The 24,282-nt window shown below is 35.6% G+C and overlaps 1 protein-coding gene across 5 annotated transcripts in view; it reads right to left on the reverse strand.

Moving 5' to 3' along the window:
• Positions 1-24,282, reverse strand: part of RIC1 (RIC1 homolog, RAB6A GEF complex partner 1) — a 143,146-nt gene that overhangs the window by 52,480 nt on the left and 66,384 nt on the right. For all 5 annotated transcript variants that reach the window (XM_012454531.2, XM_012454532.2, XM_064361464.1 and 2 more), the window contains exons 4-5: positions 6,881-6,988; positions 167-309 (exon numbers count right to left, since the gene is read on the reverse strand). In XM_012454531.2, coding sequence (XP_012309954.1) covers positions 167-309; positions 6,881-6,988 — 251 coding nt within the window. The remainder of the gene's footprint in view (positions 1-166; positions 310-6,880; positions 6,989-24,282) is intronic.

A 24,282-nucleotide genomic window follows, 5' to 3' on the forward strand; every position in this document is an offset into this window, starting at 1 on the left:
CTAACAACCCTAAACAATTAAACTGTCCTTTCCTACTAAATGCCTCTCCCACCTCGCCTCTCCCCTTGCATAAGTAGTTCCAAAGAAGTGTTCATCCAAAGAAGATATCTAACTAGATATCAGACATTAAACAACTGGTTCCACCTCATGTATAAAGTATAGGTACCTCTAGATGACTGCAGGTCTACAGAAAAGGGTACTGTGCAAAGATTAATGGCTTTCCTTCCATTTGTCATTCCTCCCCAGTGAATAAGATGAAGAAGTCCATCAGAAGTAGCAACCAGGAGATCTTCCAACACAGACTGCAAACTGTAGGTAGAATCAATTAATTTTTAAGAGAGCATACTAGGAAAGCAATGTGTATGAATATAAAAACTGCTTTAGAGAATACTCATGCAAAAATGATCATGAAACCATTTACAAAACATCTCCATTTATCTGCAACTTTATCTATGTATATTCGAATATAGAATCAGAAATCCTGGAAGAAATGACAGACTATGGGCAGCCACAGTCACAAACTTGATAACTGATAAAACTAGTTAAAAACTAGAAATAATGAAACAGCAAATTACAAGACAGAAACAAAAGTGAGAGCAGACAAAAAAAGAGGTAGAGAAACAATAAAATGAATAAATCTAACTAATAATAGTAAGACAAAATAGAGCCACAAAGTGTAGAGGTAACAATTCTCCGGCACTTGTCCAATAAAACTTTGAATAATGATGGAAATGTTCTGTATCTATACTAGCTGTAAACAGTAGTCACAAGCCATCTGTGGTGACTATACAGTTGAAATATGGCGAGTACAACAAAATAACTGAAATTTTATTTACTTTTCATTAATGTAAATTTAAATAAATTCATGTGTGACTAGTGGCTACTGTATTGGACTATAGTTCCTGGCCAATATATTTCTTAGATATTAGCAAGTCTCACATTGTACATTCCTTCTACAAACATTACTGAGCCTATTCTCTGTGACAGGTGCTATACTCTGTGTTGGATATTCGAGGGTGAATAAAATATTCTCCCTCTTCAGAAGATTTCTCAGGCAAGAAATGAAACATAGTTACAAAGCATGATCTCAATACTTACCAATATTTGTGAAGATATTCAGCATTTACTTATTTAATGGGGAAATAGCCTGTTTTGCTCACCTCTGTATGCACACAGCCCCAGGGGCAGTTAAATCTGTCACTAAATATTTGTGCAAAGGAGGCAAGAAGAAGGAAAGGGCTAGAGGAAAGAGGAACCCATAAATGAAACTGCAAAGATACTGGCACAAATTAAAAGACAAAGGGGGAAACCAGTAGAAACTGATATCAAGAAAGTCAAGGAAGTAAGATGAATTTAAGAAAGAGTGGTTAAAGCATCAAACACTGTATAAGGAAAAATTTTAAAAAAGTTATCTGTATATTATAGATACCCTATTAAATACTATTAAATTCCCTTTCATACTTAAGGAAAGAACATATTTCAAAAATATTTTAATTGATAATGACGAAAAAATATATTTTAGCATTTTAATTCTTAAACGTCAATTACTCATTTCCTCCAAAGAGTTCAGCTAATGAAGAATTTGCTGTATTTTTGTCCCCAAATATAAAAGTACTGAAAAAGATTAGAAACAGATGTTTCTTTACCCAGCTCTATTTCTTGAACTTAACAGCATTTGTAATCAATTAAAATTCCCAATTATAGACATTTCACTTCTTAAAGCATTATATATTCTTTATCTATGTGCATCATTTGGTGGGTAGAGCATAAAAACTTTATGGTTTAGATGTACTATTATGTGCTATGAAAAGATGTAATTCAAAATCTAAGCTGTTGGAAATCTGAATTACTGTGAGCCTTAAAGAAATGTAACTATCGGGCCAGAGTGACATAATAGACAACTATGTCCTAGGCAGCTGTAATCTTTCTTTCTCTGATTATAGATTAGCCTTCTCCCTTACTGTATTGTTTTATAAATGCTGTAAATGACTAAATGGCTCCAGGGAAGACCCCTTCCCTCTTCACTGTTGATCTTCATGGTAGATTAATTTCCCTCTTACCTTTCTTACACAAAGACTTCACGGCTATCAAATTATCTTAAAATGGAATGGTAAATACACTACTTTTAAATTGGAAAGAAAATGAAAACCAGCTGTAAAGAAAAGCCACAGAGCAAAGAAAACAAACTGTAACTAAACTATGACTCTAACTCATAAACTAGCCTTGTATAGAAAATATTATAATCCTACTAAACTGTATTTTCCACCTATATAAGCAAGAACTTTTTATTTTTTGAGACAGAGTCTTAACTCTGTTGCCCAGGCTGGAGTGCAGTGGCATGATCTCAGCTCACTGCAACCTCTGACGCCTGGGATTCTCCTGCCTCAGCCTCCCAAGTAGCTGGGATGACAATCATGCACCACCCTGCACCCAGTTAATTTCTGTATTTTTGGTAGAGATGGGGTTTCACCATGTTGGCTAGGTTGGTCTTGAACTCCTGAACTCGAGTGATCCACCCATCTCAGCCTCCCAAAGTGCTAGGATTAAAGGCATGAGCCACTGCACCGGGCCTGCAAGAACTGAACTTCTAACTTTGGAACACTGACTCCGTTTTCTGAAGTCTGTGTTTTCCCTGATTGGTTAGCTTTCTGCTTGCATTAATTCCAGATTCTGATCCTTTTTATTACTTCAGGTTGACAATGTCAAGAAAGGCAACTCAGCAGAGTAGTCACAATGCTTTACCAGTGATTTTCCTCAGGAGTCAGCCTAGTTTTTTCCAAACTACATTCTCCCTTTCCCCTAACCCTATCTCCCTAGAATAATCACTGTATATGACAGTTAGACATAAGATAAAAGTTATCCTCCAGTAATCTGACTCCCTGCTAAACAAAACTCAACAACTGTCTGACAAAATTAAGAGTTTACTGGTTGGGTGCGGTGGCTCATGGCTGTAATCCCAGCACTTTGGCGGGTGGATCACAAGGTCAGGAGTTCAAGACCAGCCTGGCCAACATGGTAAAATCATGCCTCTACTAAAAATAGAAAACAGAAAAAGAAAATTAGCTGGGCATGGTGGCACACACCTGTAATTCCAGATACTTAGGAAGCTGAGGAAGAACTGCTTGAACCAGGACCTAGGAGGGGGAGGTTGCAGTGAGGCCGAATTGTGCCACTGTACTCCAGCCTGGGCTACAGAGCAAGACTCTGTCTCCAAAAAAAAAGAAAAATCAAGAGTTCATAGTCTCTACAACATGATAATCAGTAACGCTGCAACAAATAAATGACTGGCCAGATGTGTAAATAAACAGGAAAATGTAACCCAGAGTCAAGAGAAAAATCCATCAATACAAATAGACTTATAGATAATCTTGACATTGGAATCAGCAGATAATGACTTTTTAAAAACCATGATATACATAATAAATAATCTATAGGAAGAGATGGATACATCCTTCTCATTTAACTGGAAGTATACAAACTTGTTAAAACAAAGGCTCAGCCAGGCATAGTGGCTTGTGCCTGTAATACCAACTACTAGGAGGCTGAGGCAGGAGGATCACTTGAGTCCAGGAGTTCAAGACGAACTGAGCAGCACAGTGAGACCCCATATCTAAAAAAAATTTAGAAATGAAACAAAAGCTGGTCTAAGTTGTTAAAATACGATATATTTCCAGAAAGGATGGCAAACAGACCGTGCCCCAAGTCACCCAAGTGTTTGCCTACAACTGACTCCCCTTCCTCAGAAAAATCTGGCCAACTGAAGGATTCATTATTGGCCTAGTAGGTGGATATCAGAACTCTGTTTGATAACCCATGTCTTTTCATGCTGTTTTGTTTCTTAAATTTTATTTTTTTTTTTTGAGACACCGTCTCATTCTGTTGCTCAGGCTGGAGTGCAGTGGCATGATTTCAACTCATTGCAACATCTGCCTCCCAGGTTCAATGATTCTGGTGTCTCAGCCTCCTGAGTAGCTGGGACTACAGGTGTGTGCCATCAAACTCAGTTAATTTTTGTGTGTTTGTGTTGTTTTTCTTTTTTAGTAGTGATGGGGTTTTGCCATGTTGGCCACGCAGGTCTCAGACTCCTGACCTCAAGTATCCACCCACCTCAGCCTCCCAAAGTGCTGGGATTACAGGCATGAACCACAGTGCCCAGTTCAGTTCTTCAATATTTTTAATATATCACAACTATTTATAAGTACATTTAAAATCTATGTAAATACACTCTAAGTTACGTCCCTAAAGAACCTCTTTAATCACTGACTTCATGAATTTTATGAGAGCTATGTGGTATTCCAGGTGTACGTGCGTATTAAGTGAGTTTAGTTTAAATTTAGGATCTTGGCTGGGTGTGGCGGCTCAACACCTGTAATCCCAGTACTTTGGGAGGCCAAGGAGGGGAGATCGCTTGAGTTCAGAAGTTTGAGACCAGACTTGACAACATGGTAAAACCCTGTCTCTACAAAAAGTACAAAAAATTAGCAGGGTGTAATGGCATGCACCTGAGAGGTTGAGGTGAGATCACTGGAGCCCAGGGGGCTAAGGCTGCAATGAACTATGATCATGCCACTGCACTTCAGCCTGGGTGACAAAGTGAGACCCTGTCTCAAAAGAAAAGGAAAAAAAAAGAAGAGAGAGAGTGGGATGGGGGGAAGAAAGAGAGAGAGAGGAGAAAGGAAAGGAAAGGAAAGGAAAGGAAAGAAAAGAAAAAAGAAAAGAAAGAGAAAGAAAGAGGAAGGAAGGAAGGCAGGAAGGAAGGAATGAAGGAAATTTTTGACTGGGGTCTAAAGAATATGGTTAAAAAGTTATATGCTAGATGTCCTCATGTTGCCAATATAAACAGTGAAGTAGAAGTGTTTCTGATTAATCAAATATTCGTAATAGGGAATTATAAAATTTGTAAATTACCAATTCTTAAAAATGTAAATACATTTAATACTTAACTAATATTAAACACTGCATACAACATAATGCTTTCCTAAGTAAGTACCCAGGATGGAGGAAGAAATGAAATAAACTGTGGTATTAAAAATTAGAAATAGAATATCAAAAAGTTTTAATGAAACTCTTAAGATTATGTTTTTACCTTCTAAACATTCTCTAACCTCAATAAAGTTAGATGTCTAACATTAATATTTTTTTCCTGAACCAAAAATAAAAGATGACAGTACTCTTGCTCCTATAAGCAACAGCATAACCAATATCCCTAGCCTTACCTGACTTAATATTTGTGGTGAGAGGAGGGAAAATCATTGGTTATAAAAATCTAAGTTTCATATCTTCTGACTCAATTCAAAATCTATAGGAAATTTCAAATTTCCAGCAGTATGTGTTTCAGGTGCTTATAACATTGCTCTGAAATGCAAGTTTTGAGAGAAACCATACAAATTTCCAACTACCTAAATTTATAGATTAAAATCTAAAACCTAGCACCTGAAAGGTTAAACTTGGACAAGGTGGCAGAAATTCTTTTTTAGGGGGGATGGGGCGTGGCTCTTTTTCTATTCTATTTCCATGCACCACACAAGGTTTACCACCAGGTGGAGGTAGAAAGCCAAGCCTGTACAGTTCTACCTTTTTTGGTACCTACTAAACACTCAGAAATCTCAGAGTCAAGTAACAAGTTACTTTCTTGAAAATGATTCCCATGCTGAAATAAATAAAATGTGAAGTGATGAACAACCTTCTGACCAAGGTGATGAGTAACCCTGAACTCAATCTTTTGTAACACTGATTACATTTGAGCAAATAACAATGGAGTTCTTTTCTATGAGAATAAGATATGAAAAGATGGACCAAACAAGGCAAGACAATACTCAGCCACTTACATACAGTTTTATTTAATATGTTCCAGTATCATTCTGTACAGTACATTAACAAGAGAAATGGTGAAATAAACCTTTTCTTAGAACTGAGAGTCAGAGGGATATTTTAAAAATTAGCATTACCTTCATATTATTCAACATAATTGAATATAAGACATATCTACACAATTCAATATTTATTAAGAGTACACAATAAAAAACTTTTTCCTCAAACCTGTACTGTAGCTACTCAGTTTTCATCCTCAGTTTCTTACGCATTTTTCCAGAAAAATACATGTTCTCCCTTTTAAACAAGATGGAGATATCACTATCTCCCTTTCAAAAACAAATAGTAGCATCATATGCATCTTGTTTTTTTCACTCAACAACATATTTGGAAAGTTTTATTTTAGAAAACAATGTCCTCAATATTTTTACAGCTGCATATTGTTTAAATAAATTTTTTTTTATATCTACACAGTGGAAAAGATATGAACCTAAACTAAGTGACAACCAAAACATCAACAGTAGAACAATTAAATAAATAAAGCCAAATTATAGGTAAGATTCCTTATTTTTTTTACCAATGGGTATAAAATAGATTTTTGGTGTTCTGGCATTTCTGGCCACTTTGTCATAAAACCTTTATTCATACTTGGATGAAAAAGCTTAATTTCTTCCAAGTGTACGTAAATTTCCCAGAAACTTAAGACAACTTTGAAAACAAAGGCACTTTCTCTTTTCCTCAATCTTTGTGCTTTTATTAGTATTATTTTGGGATATACAGACTGCTGTTACTCAAACAAGTCTACACTTTATAAAAATATAAATTTCAAAATAAAATTATATTTGGTATATTCAGTTTATGAGCTTTGTTATAATATAATACTTACAATGTAATTAAGTATAATCTGTAAAACTTCCAATGTCTTATAAGGGTTAATCAAGCATTTCTAGAACTAAGAAGTTATCTTGAATTAAAAGAAATGGAACCAACTTTCTTGTTGGTCATGTGATTAACCAACTACATTGCTTACTATCATCACACAATGTCAAATTTAACCAAAGTACTGTACCTCATGATGGGTGCTTGTAAATCCAGTATTTTCCTCATCTCTAAATTTAATGCTGGAGCACACTGTTCTTCCTTAAAATGGGGTGTCCCCTTCATTTGTGGACTTCCTCTAAAAGAAACAGCATAGAGTTAAAGAAAAAGATACTGAATTTACCTCCACTCTGTGGCTAATATACATCCAATCAAACAAAGTAAATGAAATCAAACTTACAAATCAGGTATTCATCCTTCAGATTCTCAAATGAAAATCAGACTTAAATTTTATTATAGCAGACATATCTACTATGAATTGGAAATAAATGTTTGACCATGTAATTTGTGTTAGGAGGGTGGGAAGGAGAAGAGCAGAGAATCTGAGGGAAAAAACCCACTAGAAATAAAAGTGAACTAACTCTAAAGAGAACAAACAGGCATTTTGTTTAAAATTACTGAGGACCCTTTCTAAGGTGGGAAACTATGGGGAAAAAAATGTATCTAACTTCATCTTTACTTACTCCATACCTTATCCTTAATTCCTATTTTTAGGTATGTATCAGAATTAAGGCTAAATTCAAGAGTGCAATTAGGAGATGTTTCACAAATTACTTGGTAATAAATATCAAAATAGCTAAAATTTTTAATCCCTGGCATTAAATAGCTGCAGTAGAGTGCTGGGTCAATGCCAACTTAACTGAACTGCCACACACAACCCCTCAAAGGACTATAGGCTGTTTTGTATTTTTTATCTTCACAGGGCATAGGAGTAGACCTTATCTTCTTCAGTGCCTGTGTTGGAATTTAACAGTTATCTGTCTCTGTCAGTTATCACCTGTGGCAGCAATTAGCCTGCTGACATCATCTCTCCCTTTTCAGTCAAGTACAGTCCTATAAATTAATTTGTCAATACTATTAAAATAATGCACAAAGAGTCAAACAAGTCCAATAGCTTTCAAAGTTCCTGGCTTTGTGAAATATATTTTGATGCTCAGAAAACTCTCTTGCTATTTTTTAGTTATAGACTACTTTTCTTACAAGTTTGGTGGTACTTTATTACCATTCTATCCTGCTACTGCCGTGATCTGGAGTACTTAATTCCTTCTAAGTCTAAATGACTAAGCTAGCTAATGTTTAACCATACAGGTTCATGTTCAACTAACATGTCTGAACGATGTGACAGTCTATATAAAGGACATGAAAGTAACTAGTTATGGGAGTCACATCTGGCCAGGTGCAGTGGCTCCCGCCTGTAATCCCAGCACTTCAGGAGGCCAAGGTGGGCAGATCACGGGGTCTCAGGAGATCAAGACCATCCTGGCTAATATGGTGAAACCCGGTCTCTACGAAAAAAAAAAAATACAAAATATTAGCCGGGCGTGGTGGCACATGCCTGTAGTCCCAGCTACTCAGGAGGCTGAGGCAGGACAATCACCTGAACCCAGGAGGTGGAGGATGCAGTGAGCCGAGATCATGCCACTGCACTCCACCCTGGGTGACAGAGCAAGACTCTGTCTCAAAAAAAAAAAAAAAAAAAAAAAAAAAAGTATCTTCTCTAACCAAATGGAATATAGCTAGAAATCAGTAAAAGAAAATCTAGAAAATTCACAAATATGTGAAAATAAAATAATACACTCTAAATCGATGACTCAAAGAAGAAACCAAAGGGAAATTTGGAAATACTCTGAAACTAATGAAAACAAAAATGCAACATTATGGGATGCAATGAATAAAGTCCTCAGAGGGAAATTTATTCTTAAAATGCCTACATTAAAAAAAAGATTTCAAATCAATAACCTAATTTTATACCTTATGGAACTAGTAAAAGAGCTGGCAGAAGGATGGATATGATAAAAATTAGAGTGGCTATACATGAAATAGAGAATAGAAAAATAATAGAGGAAAAATCAATTAAAGCAACAGTTGGTTGTTTGAAAACATCAGTATAATTGAAAAACCTAAGGAAAAAGAGAGAAGACTCTAAAAGTCTGAAATGAAAGTGGAAATATTACTATTGACCATATAAAAAAACTGTATGGCTTATAAGAGAATAATGTAAACAACTGAATGCTAACAAGTTAGATAATCTATGTTAAATAAACAAATTCCTAGAATTTGTTCTAATCGAGTCAGTTATCAAAAACCTCCCAATAAAGAAGAACCCAAAACCAGATGGCTTAATTAGTGACTTAGACAAGAATATTAAGAATGAACATCCATCCTTCTCAAGTTGTTATTAAAAAAAAAATTAGGTAAGAGGAGGGAACACTTTCTAATCCATTCTCGTTTTCTGAGATGAAGTCTCACTCTATCACCAGGCTGGAGGGCAGTGGCACAATCTCAGCTCACTGCAACCTCCAACTCCCTGGTTCAAGTGATTCTCCTGCCTCAGCCTCCTGAGTAGCTGGAATAACAGGCACACACCACCATGCCCAGTTAATTTTTGTAGTTTTAGTAGAGATGGGGTTTAACCATGTCAGCAACGATGGTCTTGATCTCCCGACCTCAGGTGATCTGCCCACCTCGGCCTCCCAAAGTGCTGGGATTACAGGTGTGAGCCACCACATCCAGTCTAATTCATTTTATAAGGTTAGCATTACCCTGATACCAAAATCAAAGACACAGACACTGAAAGAAAAGGAAACCATGGCTCAATATACCTTAAAAATATAGATGCAAAAATCCTCAACAAAATAATAGCAAACTAGATCCAGCAGCATATTAAAAGGATTATCCACCATGACCAAGTGGACTTTAGCCCAAGAATACAATCGTGGTTCAACACATGAAAATCAATGTGATACAATGTAATCACATTAACAGAATGAAGGGGGAAAATCCCAGAATGATTCCAATTCATGCAGAAAATGCATGTGAAAAATACTAATACTCTCTTAAGATAAAAACACTCAACAAACTAGGAAAGGAAAAACTTCTTCAAAATGATAAACGACATACATGAAAAAGCACACAACTAACATCTTATTCAGTGGTAAAAGACTGAAAGTTTTCTATGATCAGGCTTGAGACAAGAATGCTGCTCTCACTACTGCCATTCAACATCATACTGGATATTCTAGACAGCAATCAGTTAAGAAAAAGAAGTAAAAGTCATCCAAAACAAATGGAAGAAATGGGACTCTCTCTATTCAAAGATGTCATGATAGTATAGTATATATAGAAAATTCTAAAGAATCCACAGAAGAGTTATTAGAGCTAATAAATGAATTCATCAAAGTTATAGTACATGATCAACACAGAAAACAAATGTATTTCTCTACACTAGCAATTAAAATTTCAGAAAACAACTCCACTTACAATAGCATCAAAAAGAGTAAAATATTTGGGAATAAATTGGCCCAAGGATGCATAAGAGTTATATGTGTAAGAGTTGTATGTGTAAATAAATTAAGGGAGAACTAAGAAATTGGAAAGGCATACTATGTTCATGAATGAAATATTTAATATTGTTAAGATGTTAATACTTCCCAAGTATTAGCTATAGATTAAATGCAATTTCTACCAAAATCCCAATTTTTTTTTTAAACAGCAATGGGAAAGCTGATCCTCAAATTAATATGGAAAGGCAAGGAACCCTAAAGAGCCAAAATAATCTTGAAATGAACAAAGTTGGAGAACTCACATTTCCTAATCACAAAACTTACTGCAAAGCTACAGTAACCAACACAGTGTGGGGTAATGATATAAGGGCAGACATACAAATCAATGGAACAGAATTCAGAGTCCAATAATAAACCTATACACCTATGATCAATTGATTATTGGCAAGGGTGCCAAGTGCACCCAACAGGGGAAAGAACATCTCTTTAACAAATGGTACTGGGACAACTGTATAGTCATTTACAAAAGAATTAAGTTGGATCCTTAGCTCACACCATAAACAAAAAATAACTCAAAATGAATCAAAACTAAATATAAGAGCTAAAACTATTCTTAAAAAATGCAAGAAAATATAGGGGCAAATCGTCATGGTCTTGTATGTGGCAATTGTTTTTTAAATATAAGCCCCCAAAGTATAACAAATGAAAAATATATATAAATTGGACTTCATCAAAATTATAACTTTTTTGTGCAAAATGTATTGCCAAGAAAGTGAAAAGCCCAGAGAATGAGGGAAAAAAAATGAAAATCATGTATCTTTTTTTTTTTTTTGAGACGGAGTTTTGCTCGTTACCCAGGCTGGAGTGCAATGGCGCGATCTCGGCTCACCACAACCTCCGCCTCCTGGGTTCAGGCAATTCTCCTGCCTCAGCCTCCTGAGTAGCTGGGATTACAGGCACGAGCCACTATGCCCAGCTAATTTTTTGTATTTTTAGTAGAGACGGGGTTTCACCATGTTGACCAGGATGGTCTCGATCTCTTGACCTTGGGATCCACCCGCCTCAGCCTCCCAAAGTGCTGGGATTACAGGCGTGAGCCACCGGAAAATCATGTATCTTAAAAGAATCTAGTATCCAGAATATATAAAGAAGTCTTACAACTCAGATAAAGATAAGCAACCCAAATAAAAAGAAGGGAGAGGCGGGGCATGGTGGTTCATGCTTGTAATTCCAGCACTTTGGGGCCAAGACAGAAGGACTGCTTGAGCCCAGGAGTTTGAGACTAGCCTAAGCAACATAGTGAGATCCCATCTTTACAAAAAATAAAAAAAATTAGCCAGGTGTGGTGGTAAATGCCTCCTAGTCTCAACTACTCTGGAGGCTGAGGTGGGAGGACTGCTTGAGTCCAGGAAATCAAGGATGCAGTGAGCTATGATTGTGCCACTGCCTGGATAACAGAACAAGAACCTGTCTTAAAAAAAAAAAAAAAAAAAAAGGCCAGGCATGGGTGGCTCACACCTGTAATCCCAGCATTTTGGGAGGCCAAGACCGGTGGATCACAAGATCAGGAGGTCGAGACCATCCTGGCCAACACGGTAAAATCTCATCTCTACTAAAATTACAAAAACTAGCTGGGCATGGTGGTGTATGCCTGTAATCCCAGCTACCTGGGACGCTGAGGCAAGAGAATCGCTTGAATCAGGGAGTTGGAGGTTGCAGTGAGCTGAGATCATGCCAGGGCACTCCAGTCTGGCAAAAGAGACTCCATCTCAAAAAAAAAAGGAAGAAAAGTGGGAAGAAGACTTGAATTGAATAGGTACTTATCTACAGAAGATACACAAATGGCCAAAGAGTGTGTTCAATGTCATTAATCATTAGGGAAATACAAATCAAAACCAAATGAGATATTATTTCACATTCATTAAAAATGACCCTAATATAATAAAAAACAGAAAATAAACAAGTGTTGACGAGGATGTGGAGAAACCAGAACCCTCATATATGGCTTGTGGGAAGACAGTTTAGCAGTTTCTCAAAAAGCTAAACATAGAATTACCATGTAACCTAGCAATTCTACTTCCAGATATATATCCCAAAAGAACTGACAACAGGTGTTCAAATACAAATTGTACATGAACAATTGCTATGAACATTCCTAGTCATAGCAGGACTATTCACAATAGCCAAAAAGTGAAAACAACCACAATGGCCAGCACCTGATTAATGGATAAATACAATGTGGCAAATCCATATATCAAAATATTATTCAGCCATAAAAGAAATGAAGTACTGATACATGCTAAAACATGAATTAACCTTGAAAACATTACACTAAAGAAGACACAAAAGGTACACACTGTATTCCTTTATGCAATGTTTCCAGAATAGGCAAATCCATAGAGACAGAGACAGGAAACAAATGTATGGTTCTAGGGGCTGAGTGCAGTAAAGAACAGGGAATGACTGCTTACTCAATCCATGGTTTCTGCTTGGAGTGATGTAAAAGTTCTGGAACTAGATAATTGTCATAGTTGTACAAAACACTGTAAGTGTACTTAGTGCTATGTGAGACATGGAGTCAAAGGAGATTATTTTGGAGCTTTAAGATTTAATGACTGTCCTACTGAGTTTAGGATCTGCACGGGGCTTGTAGCCCCTTTCTTTTGGCTGATTTCTCCCTTTTAGAATGGGAATAGTTACTCCCATGTCTATACTCCCATTGTATCTTGGAAGTAATTAACTTGTTTTTTGATTTTACAGGCTCATAGGTGGAAGGGACTAGCTTTGTCTCTGATGAGACTTTGGACTTTTGAGTTAATGCTGGAATGAGTTCAGACTTTGGGGGACTCTTGTGATGGCATGATTGTATTTTGAAATGTGAGAAGGATGTGAGATTTGGGAGGGGACAAGGGTGGAATTATATGGTTTGGGTCTGTGGCCTGGTGGGAGGTGACTGGATCATGGGGGCGATTTCCCCTGATGGTGCTGTTCTTGTGATAGTAAGTTATCGTGAGATCTGGTTGTTTAAAAGTGTGTAATACTATATGAGGCAAGGAAGATGTATGTAAAACAAAAATCTAAATTTTCAAGAGAAAATGTAACTGAACATTTCTTTCTTTTTCTTATTTTTTTGAGATGGAGTCTTGCTCTGTCACCCAGGCTGGAGTGCAGTGATATGATCTCGGCTTACTGCAACCTCCACCTCCCAGTTTAAGCAATTTGCTTCAGCCTCCCAAGTAGCTGGAATTACAGGTGCCTACCACCACACTGGCTAATTTTTGTATTTTTAGTAGAGATGGGTTTCTGCCATGTTGGCCAGGCTGGTCTTGAATTCCTGACCTCAAGTGATCTGCCCACCTTGGCCTACCAAAGTGTGAGATTACAGGCATGAGCCACCTCGCCCAGCTTGAACATTTATTTCTAAGCTATACTTTATATTTAAATGAATATACTCCAAAGGATTAAATATAGATGCTGATAAAAAAGATAAATAACTCCATCAGGAGTGCTATGTACACATCCACTCATGAAAAGAATAAAATCATTCAAAACTTTTCTATAGGTCTCGAACAGATGAACCAACTATACCACAGTTATACCACAGATAGGGTATAACAAGTTATTGTTTACTTGCACTAATGAAATAGAACCCAGCCAATTTAAGTCATAGTAGTAGTTTTGATAAATTTTGAGAAGAAACATGGAAGGAAATTAAACAACAGACTTTGACCGTATGATTCTGAGAGGAATCTGAACTAAAAGTTAGGTAAGCTAACTGGGGCAAAGAATGTGAAGAGTAGGGAAGCGTAGGAAATTATACTTATTTGAAAAAAAAAAATTGTAACTCGCAGTTGTCTTTGTGAAACTACATGGAAAAGAAAAAATTTCATTATCTTCTAACTTTTATTACGATTATTCGTGACTCCTTTACTTCAAAGTTATAGGAAGTTTTAAGTAATCTATTTCAACCATTTTTCCATAAGCTTTGCTTTTAGTGTGCAATTGTGCAGAATGAAGGTGTTTACACAATGCATATATCATGTTTTGGCAAAAATATCTGCACATGAAAAGGTGCAAACCTTGTTAGAAAATTCAAGTACTTTGAGAAGAAACAAAATATACAATTTATTATATATTTATAAGGTATATTTATAAATATACCTTAATATACATAAGATAATTAATTTGTAAGATTCCCCTCTAAAAGTGTTAAAATTTGCTAGATTTACTAATAGATTTATAAGATTTGTAGATGGAATTTAAAAGTTTGAGCTACAGTTATTGTTTTAAAGCTTTAATAAATTACTCTTTCACCAAAGTAAACTCTAAATATTCAGATTTTTGACTTTGAAAACACAAAAACATACAAAATCACATATGAACAAAAAGAAATGAAACAGCTGAATACATTATGGGATAGGCAAAAGGAATTAATCCCATTATAATCTCCTCAGTAATGTTATAGATTTCTATCTATTTGAGATTAACTGGGGCTAACAAAAAAAAAACTAACAAAATTTATAGAACTAGCTAAAGACTTGTCAGTCATCCCAGCTCAGTATTAGTTTAATCAGGTGGTTTTCCCACAACCTATGGCAGAATTTGTGAAAGAAGGAACAAACATTTCAATAAAGGCAACTTGGTGGAGTGGCAGGGGATGGAGTGGGGCAAGCCTGTGGGAACTGTGACCCTGAGAGATAAGAAACCAGTAAAAGGAAAACAAAAAGTAGGAATGATTGTTCAATAGACATACAATTCTATATTTTAACTAAAGTAAAAATTTACTACTGTCTTGTGATAACATTAGGGAAACGTGTCCTAATATTTCCCTCCACTGGATAGTTCTTCCTCAAATAAAACAGCTAATGAATAAAGGAAATAGTGAAGAAGTTAGCATTTCTCTAAATATCTTGAAAAATAACCTCATGTTTTTCTTAATTCAGTTTTGGATCAATCATGTGATAGCTTTCTCAATGCATTCTAAGTTGTCGTGGTTCTTAAAGCTAAGAGGTTTACACATCACTGGTTATATAAAGCTAATTCTGCACACAATTTGTCTTATTTACAGATAGATACTTCCAGATACACTTTAAAGTTTAATCATGGTAAACTGTCACTAATTTTAATACTGTATATGAAATCCAATAATTTAGTTTCAGAATCAGTTAACAGACATCAGAAAGTGTTGTAAATCTCAGATTATTGCCAAAATCCAAAATGTGAAAAATCCAACAATTATACTTTATTTACAAAAACTGACTTACACAGGATTTATTAAAACCTAATTTACGAAACAGAAGAAATCTAGAGACACCAGGTTGCCCTTACCATTTGTGTGAAATTTGTCTCTAGAAAGTTTTATAAAATGTTACTTTTATATTTTATTTACATATGCAATGTGCAAACAGATTTTTGAAAAAAAAAACCCAGACATTGAAATAAATGTAAGCTATACATACATTTAAGAAAGATCAATAAAAACAAGTAGGATAATTATTTACCTACTAATTCCAGTTTTGAACTGCAGGCGGCCAGGGCCCATCCCAGCAGCTTGGGGCCAAAGCTGGAGCCCACCTTGGACCAGTTGTCATTCCACTGCAGGGTACATTCACATACATACCCCACACTCACTCAGACTGGGGCCATGCAGACACGCCAATTCACCTAAAGTGCACATCTCTGGGATGCGGGATGAAAGCACAGAACTACACAGACATAGAGAGAATATGAAAATTCCACACTGATAGTGGCCCTGGCAAGGGATCAATCCTTTTCCCTCATCAATGTTAAGACACTACAGGATATGCTGCAATGAGTTTCTCACTATATTAAAGACGCTATCTTTGTTAACACTTGGCATTTTCAAGTATTGTATTATATACTTTGCCAAAGTTCCCCAGAGGCGTCAAGTCTGTTTATTGCTCACATTTGATACATGACTCAATTTGAGACTTGCTTTTGAACAAGTACACCTGTATTTTTTGGTAACCTCTATTAAAGTTTTGTCATTCTTCAAATTCTAGTTCACTCTAAAACCTCACGCTTAATGAACTAGAATTCTCTTCTTTTCTAAACACATATAAATTGTCTTAAATATATAATGGAGACAGATTATATTTACATAATTCAAAAGGCAACCGAGACAACAATAACAGTTGCAACTTATTAAGAATCAAATAATAATTCATTTTTTCTCATTTTATAGACACACAGCACAGAAAGGAACTTTAGAAAGTGGCTTTTCCAAAGTCTTGGGAAAAAGTAGAATCCGATCCGGAACCTGAGCCTCTCTGATTCCAACTGCCATATTTTTTTCCACATCTCTAAACTTCTGCATATTTACTTGAGATAGTAATAGCAAGTCTAAGAAAAATATCACAAGCAAGTAGGAAAAATGAAACTAAGCCAGTTTAGAGTTTTGTTTTATTAATGTATTTTGCATACACTAACTTTTGCAATTAAAAGTAAAGCTTCCCAGTTTTCTATTCTAATGAATGATAAGGCATTCATGCTAATGAGTGGCCCTCAAGGAGCCACGAAAAAAAAAAAAAAAAAAAAGAAATGTTTCTATGGGATGGATCAACTACTAGTCAAACTTCCCAGAACACTGGGTGGCGGGGGTGGGGGGGAGTAATTTCTCATCAAATTGGTAAAAACCAAAAATCAAACCACAATATCCACAAGTGTAGCATAAAAACTACACAGAAGTCGTAAAAGTAAGAAGACTGCTTTTAAAGCACATCATGTATGCTTTGGAGGGCTAGATCAGGTGATATCGAAAACTGACTCAAAATTAAATTCAACAGCTATTTATTTGAGCAAATTCTTTTGTGCAGGAGATATGTGCCAACTAAAGAAAATAATAATGTGGCAAATAACCTGATGGATTTGGGGCATGGGGGAACAGAAACTTCAAGAACACAATTAATTATAGTGTTTTTCCTTGCAACGTAAGTCCTGACTTTTCTCCCAAGTATAGAACTCAAGTCTCAACTACAAAACTTCCCTTGACAACTAATCACTTTACCCTGAAATACTATTATGACTTTTCAAGATATTCACTTGGTAATCTGTTATTTCATATTGTCATTAACTTTAAACAATTATTCATTAGCATATTTACTATCAGTGTATAGCAAGTGTTTTAGAGATGACAGCAGGCATACAATAAATGAGGATGAATGCCATTTGAGATGATTCTTAAATGTGAAAGACTTAATCTAGAAAGTTCTGGCAGCCCTATGTAACTTCTGGGACTAAGAGGCTTTAATTCTCCAACCATAATTCTGGAAAGGCTCAGAATGATTTATTTTCCTCAAACTCCAGGCCTCATATTTCATCATTTGCATTCATCATTGTTTACAGGAATGCTCATAATAATAAAAAGTATTTCTGGATGAAATGAAATAATGATAGTGGATGTGCTTAAACATACTCTAGTGGAAAAAGACTGAAAATAGTTCTAACTGATGGACACTTAGATGATCATTTTATTATTCTACTAGTAGAGTAAGTGGCACCAAACTTGTGCCCAGAAACAAGAGAACTGGACAAAATACATCAACCAACCATATTCAGACATGAGACAGCAGGCAGCACAGGACTATCACTGAGTGAAGGAAAACAAACAGGTTTTCTGGCAGAAGTCACCTTCTAACCTCTTAAGGTTTTGTCCATCATGTAGGGTGAGATAACCTAGGCATAGTATGGCAGCCTTTATAAGTTCAGGAGAAAAAGATTAAAGTTCAGAGAAGCAGAAGCAGCTATCTGTGAATCAGAGCACGAGTGATGTGGGAGTTACACAGCAAAAGAGCTCTAGAAACCTGTAGGAGTTTCCCCTGAGTCTTACTGCATAAAATGCAAATATATAATGACACTCCACAAATCCAGGCAAAGCATGACTACTAGGATTTCTGGCTACCTAACTCATATAGAACTCAGGAGACATTTCAGTTCTGACTAGCCAGAATGGAGAGACCTTGTTAAAGACCCAGAGCATTCAGTGGAGACTTCAGAAGGGCTAAGCTAGCTTAACGGTTAAATTCACCCTAAAAACCATACAAAAAGCCTCAAAAGATCAAGAACATCTCAAAGTAGCTTAACTGCCACCCAAAACAACCTTCAATACTCTTTAAAGGAAGAGGACAAAAATCAGACAATGGATAATGTAATACAACATCTAACATCCAATCTAAAATTACTAGACATGTGATACGATGCAGCAATTCTACTCCTAGGTATTTATTTACTCAAGAGATATAGGACAACTGGAGAGTGAAACAAGATTAGAATCTAAAAAAGCAAAGTTCACATTTTTCACTTTTTATCTTTATAGATCTCTCATTGTTTGATTTTTTTTTTTTTTAATAAGAAGGTACTCATGAATTAGTAGTGTAAATTGTTAAAAAGTACTACGGGAATGCACATACCAGATCAGTTATTTACAGGGTACAAGGGAGGATAGACGAGTTGAGGACAGAAGGTTTATAGAGTACAAGAGATGTATGATCTGAGCTTGAAAAACTAAGTCAGATAAATTTCTTACTTAAAAAAAGATAGTTGGGGAGTCATACTGAATAGAGCAAATAACAAAGGAACAGAGGCATTAAATTGGAATTGTGGGTTCAATGTGTTTGAGATATGAAGAAAGTAGGTTCTAAATGCTAGGCCAGAGACTTTTGACTTTGTTTTGGAAAAAAAATTTGTTATCAGTACAAATGATAAACTTCAGTATATAGGTGAAAGAGACGAGAGAAAGAGAAATGAGTTAGTGAATAAGCTTTTTTAATAGATGAGGAGGAGGACATGAGGGCTCCTAAAAAGACCAATGAGAGTAAAATAGAGTTAAATGAATTCTAGAGACAATGAAAAACTATAATCAATAAAATTTGATGATTGAACAAATATGGAAAGTGAAGAAACAATCCAAGGTTTTCTACCTCACACAACTGTACAAAAGATGATTGATAACTGCAATAAAATTTAATAAAACAAATTCATGTATAGCTTGGTAGGGAGTAAGTGAGTGAGGTTTAGACATTAATTTGAAATTAAGAAGAAATAATAGGCTAGGTGCAGTGGCTCATGCCTGTAATCCCAGCACTTTGGGAGGCAGAGGCGGGGAAATCACTTGAGGTCAGGAGTTCGAGGCCAGCCTGGCCAACATGGTAAAACCTTGTCTCTACTAAAAATACAAAAATTAGCCAGGCATGATAGTGCACACCTGTTGTCTCAGCTACTTAGGATTGAGACATGATAACTGGTTGAACCCAGAAGGCAGAGGTTGCAAGCAGCCAAGATCATGCCACTGCACTCCAGCCTGGGTGAGAGAGTGGGGAGGAGGAGCAGGTGGTGGCAGAGGAGGAGGCGGAGGCGGATGAGGAGGAGGAAGAAAAGGAAGAGGAGGAGGAAGAAGAGGAAGAACAAGAGGAAGAAAGAAGAAATAATGAGAAAAGTGACAAGACCTAAACTGAAGTAGTGTCATTGAGAATTATAAGGAGGGAAAAGAAATGACACACAAAATAGAATATACTGGACTAGATATAGACTGGCTATTGATGGTAGCGGGCAGGAAGAGTGAATAAACTCAAATAAATGGTGGTGCCATTTACAGGAAAAAAAAGGGGGCTCTTGACTTTCCCAGGATTCAGTTATCTAAAAATCAGACTGTATTTTCAACTTTACAGATAATAAAAAATTCATTCTAACTATAAATTATTAGATAGGACCTAAAATTTATACACAATATCTCTATCTTCTTATGAACGTTCATACCTGCTAAATCTCACCAATCCAGAATGGTCTCCCTCTGGATGTATGATTTTGTTACCTCATCGTCTTTAAGATCCTTTTATATGTCATCTTCTCAGTGAAGACACCAACCACTATTTTAAGTCGTATCCCCACTCTCATTCCCTTACCCTGCGTTATTTTTCTCCATAGAGTGGATCACCTAACTCATAATGTATTTTACCTATCACCCTCTACTAGAAGAATAACAAGCTCTATCAGTAGGGCTTTTTGTTTTGTTGTGTTTTATTCCACTGTTGGATCTCTAGTGTATCTACAACAGTGCCTAGAACCTGACAAAATTCAATACTTTTAAAATGGATAGGCAGATGGACGAAAATAATTTTCAGAAGAAGTTTTTGAAAGAGGTAGTACCTTTTCACCAGACTTTTTATATATCCGAACCAAAAACAAAAAACAAAAACTGCTTATCATTTACATTAGCACACATGAAGACAGCCTTTAGTCTGATAAAAACAATGTGTAGTGCTCTCCGAATTGGGCACATTTTTTAACAGTCCTATCATTCTTTGGATTCAGGTGCTACCCTTGGAAGTGTGACCAATAAGGAAGAAGTTTTCACTACCCAGAACTTATACAGTAAAATTGTTACCAATCCTATTAAGTGCTCAAGCAACTATAAGGTAATGTGTGCATGTAACATACAAAGTTCAATAGTGAAAGTTCACCCACGAACATTTACAGAATATAAATACACTGAAATCAAACTAGACATGGGACGTTTTCAGAGGCTCAAGCAGAACATAAACATTAAGACCACTAACATACTTTGTCAAGTTTATAAACTGAATGTAGAACAAGGTATATTATTAGAAATGAAAGGGAAAAGTGGCTGAAGTTTCCTCTCTAGAAAACAAACACTCAGAACATAATAACAAAAAGAAATAAACATGTGTTGAGGGAAACTTTCATGAGTCTGTAACTAATTCAGATCTCTTTTCACCTCTAAATTTGATATGCTTTAGATGATTCTGTCCCTTACTGTAGGTTTCTTCTGCAAAGAAGCTGGATTTTAGAAGGGACAAGTTGTGTTGAAGTTAAAAATTGCTAACTTCAGGTAGCTTTTCTCTTCCTTTCCAGCTGGCATTAATTCATTAACAGTGAGCTGGTAAGAAGCATTACCATCTGATGAAATATGTTGGGACGGTAGAAGGGGAAGAAGAGGAGATATGATTATAGTTTGGAGTGATTTTTTTCCTTCAGTGAAAAAGATAAGATTGATATCTTTACTATATAATAATTAAATGTACTGAATTTTAGCACAAAAACTTTTTTTTTAAAGAAACTCAACCTCAATAATGCTAGTCTCTAATAGAAAAAGAGGGTAATAGTAGCAGTGGAAAGATAGGAAGAAGGGGGAAAAAAAGTCTGCTCTCAACAAAGTATACATTATAACATGTGTCTTTAAATTATTTTCATTATGATGAAATTAAATATGATGTGCAATTTAAAGATCTATTAAACTTCTATTTAAACATAAGCATATGAACACATTTTAAAGCTAAACACAAATTCTGATTTATCCCTGGCAGTTTCCTTCATTAATGTCACTAAAATTTCCAAACCATAAAGTAAAATGTCCAGACAACCTTCAATTAGTCTGGTCCACCAGTCTGTGTAACTAATATGAAATATATTTTAATATAAAATGGAATCTAAGACTTCTAAAATGGAAAATTCATTCGTCAAAGAATAAATGATCTTTGAAGTATAAGGAGTCACTTAATAAAACTGCCACCATTGTTAAAGACTGACTCCCAACATCTATAGGAAGGATGCTAGAAAGAACACTAGGTGGAAACTAGGATAGATCATGAGGCATCTGACCTGTGGAAAAAGATATGCAGTGGAAAAGGATATGCGGTCTGAGGTTAAGATGCTGTCACATAATACAGGGAAGTTAAGATACTCTAGAAAAACTCCTATGACGAACTAATAAGATTAAGAGAAGAGAAACAAGAGACAATAGTATTTCTATAAATGAGTGAGAAGAGGAAGACTAACCACTGGCCTCAGTAATTATACTGCCTCTATTCTTTAGGACTATTAGAAACCACTCCAGATCAATTTCTCCTTTTTTTTTTTTTCCATTCTCTACTCCCAGATAAATCTCAAAGTAGTAGCTAGATGGAGCATAAACAGGGTTGAGGCAATATATTACTGATTAACAGCACAGACTTTGGAGCTGCAGCACTTATGTCTGAATCCTATCTGTGTCATTCATTAGCATGTAACTATGGGTGAGTTACTTTGCCTCTCTGTGCAGCAGTGTGTATAACAATTATACCTAACTGCCACATAGGGTTGCTACAGGGATTAAGTGAGTATTAAAAAGTGCTTAGAACAGTGTCTCAAACTACACAAGTGTTTATAATGTCACAGATGACAAGACACCACTGTCAAAACCAAACTTTACTTTCCTCAAATCCTTATATAACCACTATTTTTCAGGTTTTAAGAATGTGAATTTATTTAATCCTCCTAGCAATTAAAGAATTTATTTTTATTCCTTTTGTACAAGTATGTTCTGCAGAAAAACCAAGAAACTTACTAGACTAAGTAATCCAACTAGAAAAATAGTCTAGCACACAAATATACAACAGAACTATTTTCATGTAAGAGATTTACTTCATTTCAGGTAGCAGTTTGAAGTTAGACTCTGACAAAGCAGCAAATTATCAAGTAGAAAAATACAAATATATTTTAAAATTACTTAAAAGCTTAGAAATGAAGTAAAAACTTGGTGAAAAAATAATTACTGGTAAGAGCAGTTGTCCTTTATTAATTATCCCATAAGCTATGTGCTTACCTGAACATTGAATATGAAAGATCTCATTTAATCTTATGACATGATTACTATTGTTATGCTACTCTACAGATTAGGAAAGTTTTTGGTGGTATTAAATAACTTGAAAGAAGTCATACAGCTGAAAAGTGGTAGAGAAAACTGTTGAGAAACATTAAGTTTACCCTGCCCCCATGACTCCTTTGTGGAGGATACCTTCTAGTTTGTGATTCGTGGTGGGTGAGTAACAGCTGCCTACCTGGTGTATTCCTGAGTTATGTGTATATGTAGAACACCTGTGTATTAATAAGAATATATGTAGAATATCTGTGAATTAATAAGAATCACCTGTCAAAGAGTAAATAAATGCATGAATAAATTTCTGCTGGGGGACTTCAGTCCTGGAGAGCTGCAAGCCCCGCAGGCTCTCAGGCTGTTGGTCCCCAGATAGATCCATTCTGTTGGCTATCTGGGTGTCTGCCTCTCAAGACCTTCAGCCCGCCTGGGTAAGGAGCTCCTGACCGAGCTGGTTCTCAGCAGCAAACGTTTAATTCCAGGTCTATTTGACATCAAAGCCTATACCTTTAACTATTATTCAAGCTGCTCTAAGGCAATGCACATTTTATTGAGGCCAGCCATTGAAACCTAAGACTTTCAATATGGTGAAATAATGCCCAAATTAAGAGAGTATGTTCTTTATTTAGTTTTCTGCCTTAACACACACAGTCAAACACAGCCACAGCAAAGTTCATGCATTGTCAGGACTACTTAGTTAACTGGTGTCTCTTGCAGTTTTAGAATCAGAGAAGAAAGAAACTGTTCCTTAAAACTTTTCGGGAACACAAAAAATGGGTCTCAAAATACCATCCCAAAACACTATAAACATGTAATCGTATTAGTGAACTGAAAAAAAGAAGATAGAATTTTCACTACTTCAAGTTATTTCTCTACAATGCCCACAGAAACAAAGTTAAATTGTTGCTTCTGATTATTGCTTTTTATAGAAACATGTCTAAATTAAGCAATAAAACTAAATATAGGAGTTCAAAATGCACAAGTAAATCCAATTTTAGTCATTGATTACAACAGTTCTTAAAAAAAATCACAAAATTATCACTTAGAATGAAAAAAACTTTAGTTTTTTCAGTTTTACCAATAAAACTGAATTTAAAATTTCTAAATACCTGATGTTCCTATCATTTTGCACTGTATTTATGTGTTAAAAATTTTTGCACTAAAAATTTTTATTGAAAAATAACCAAATTGAATCCCATCATCAAAAAAATTTCTGTACTTTAAAGAATTCCAAAACTGAAAACCTCAATTAGCACTATATTTGTTACAAAAACAAGTGGCTATATCATCAAGAAAATCTAAACGGTTAATAATTTAAGAACTGAAAAGCAGAAGAATCACTACAGTCCTACCAATCAGGAAAAATTACTATAAATATTTGTACTATATTGTTCTAGGTTTTGTCTTCAGATGACTTTT

Source organism: Aotus nancymaae, unplaced genomic scaffold (genome assembly GCF_030222135.1).
Source record: "Aotus nancymaae isolate 86718 unplaced genomic scaffold, 86718_ANA_hifiasm-v0.15.2.pri h1tg000041l, whole genome shotgun sequence".
Classification (NCBI taxonomy): domain Eukaryota; kingdom Metazoa; phylum Chordata; class Mammalia; order Primates; family Aotidae; genus Aotus; species Aotus nancymaae.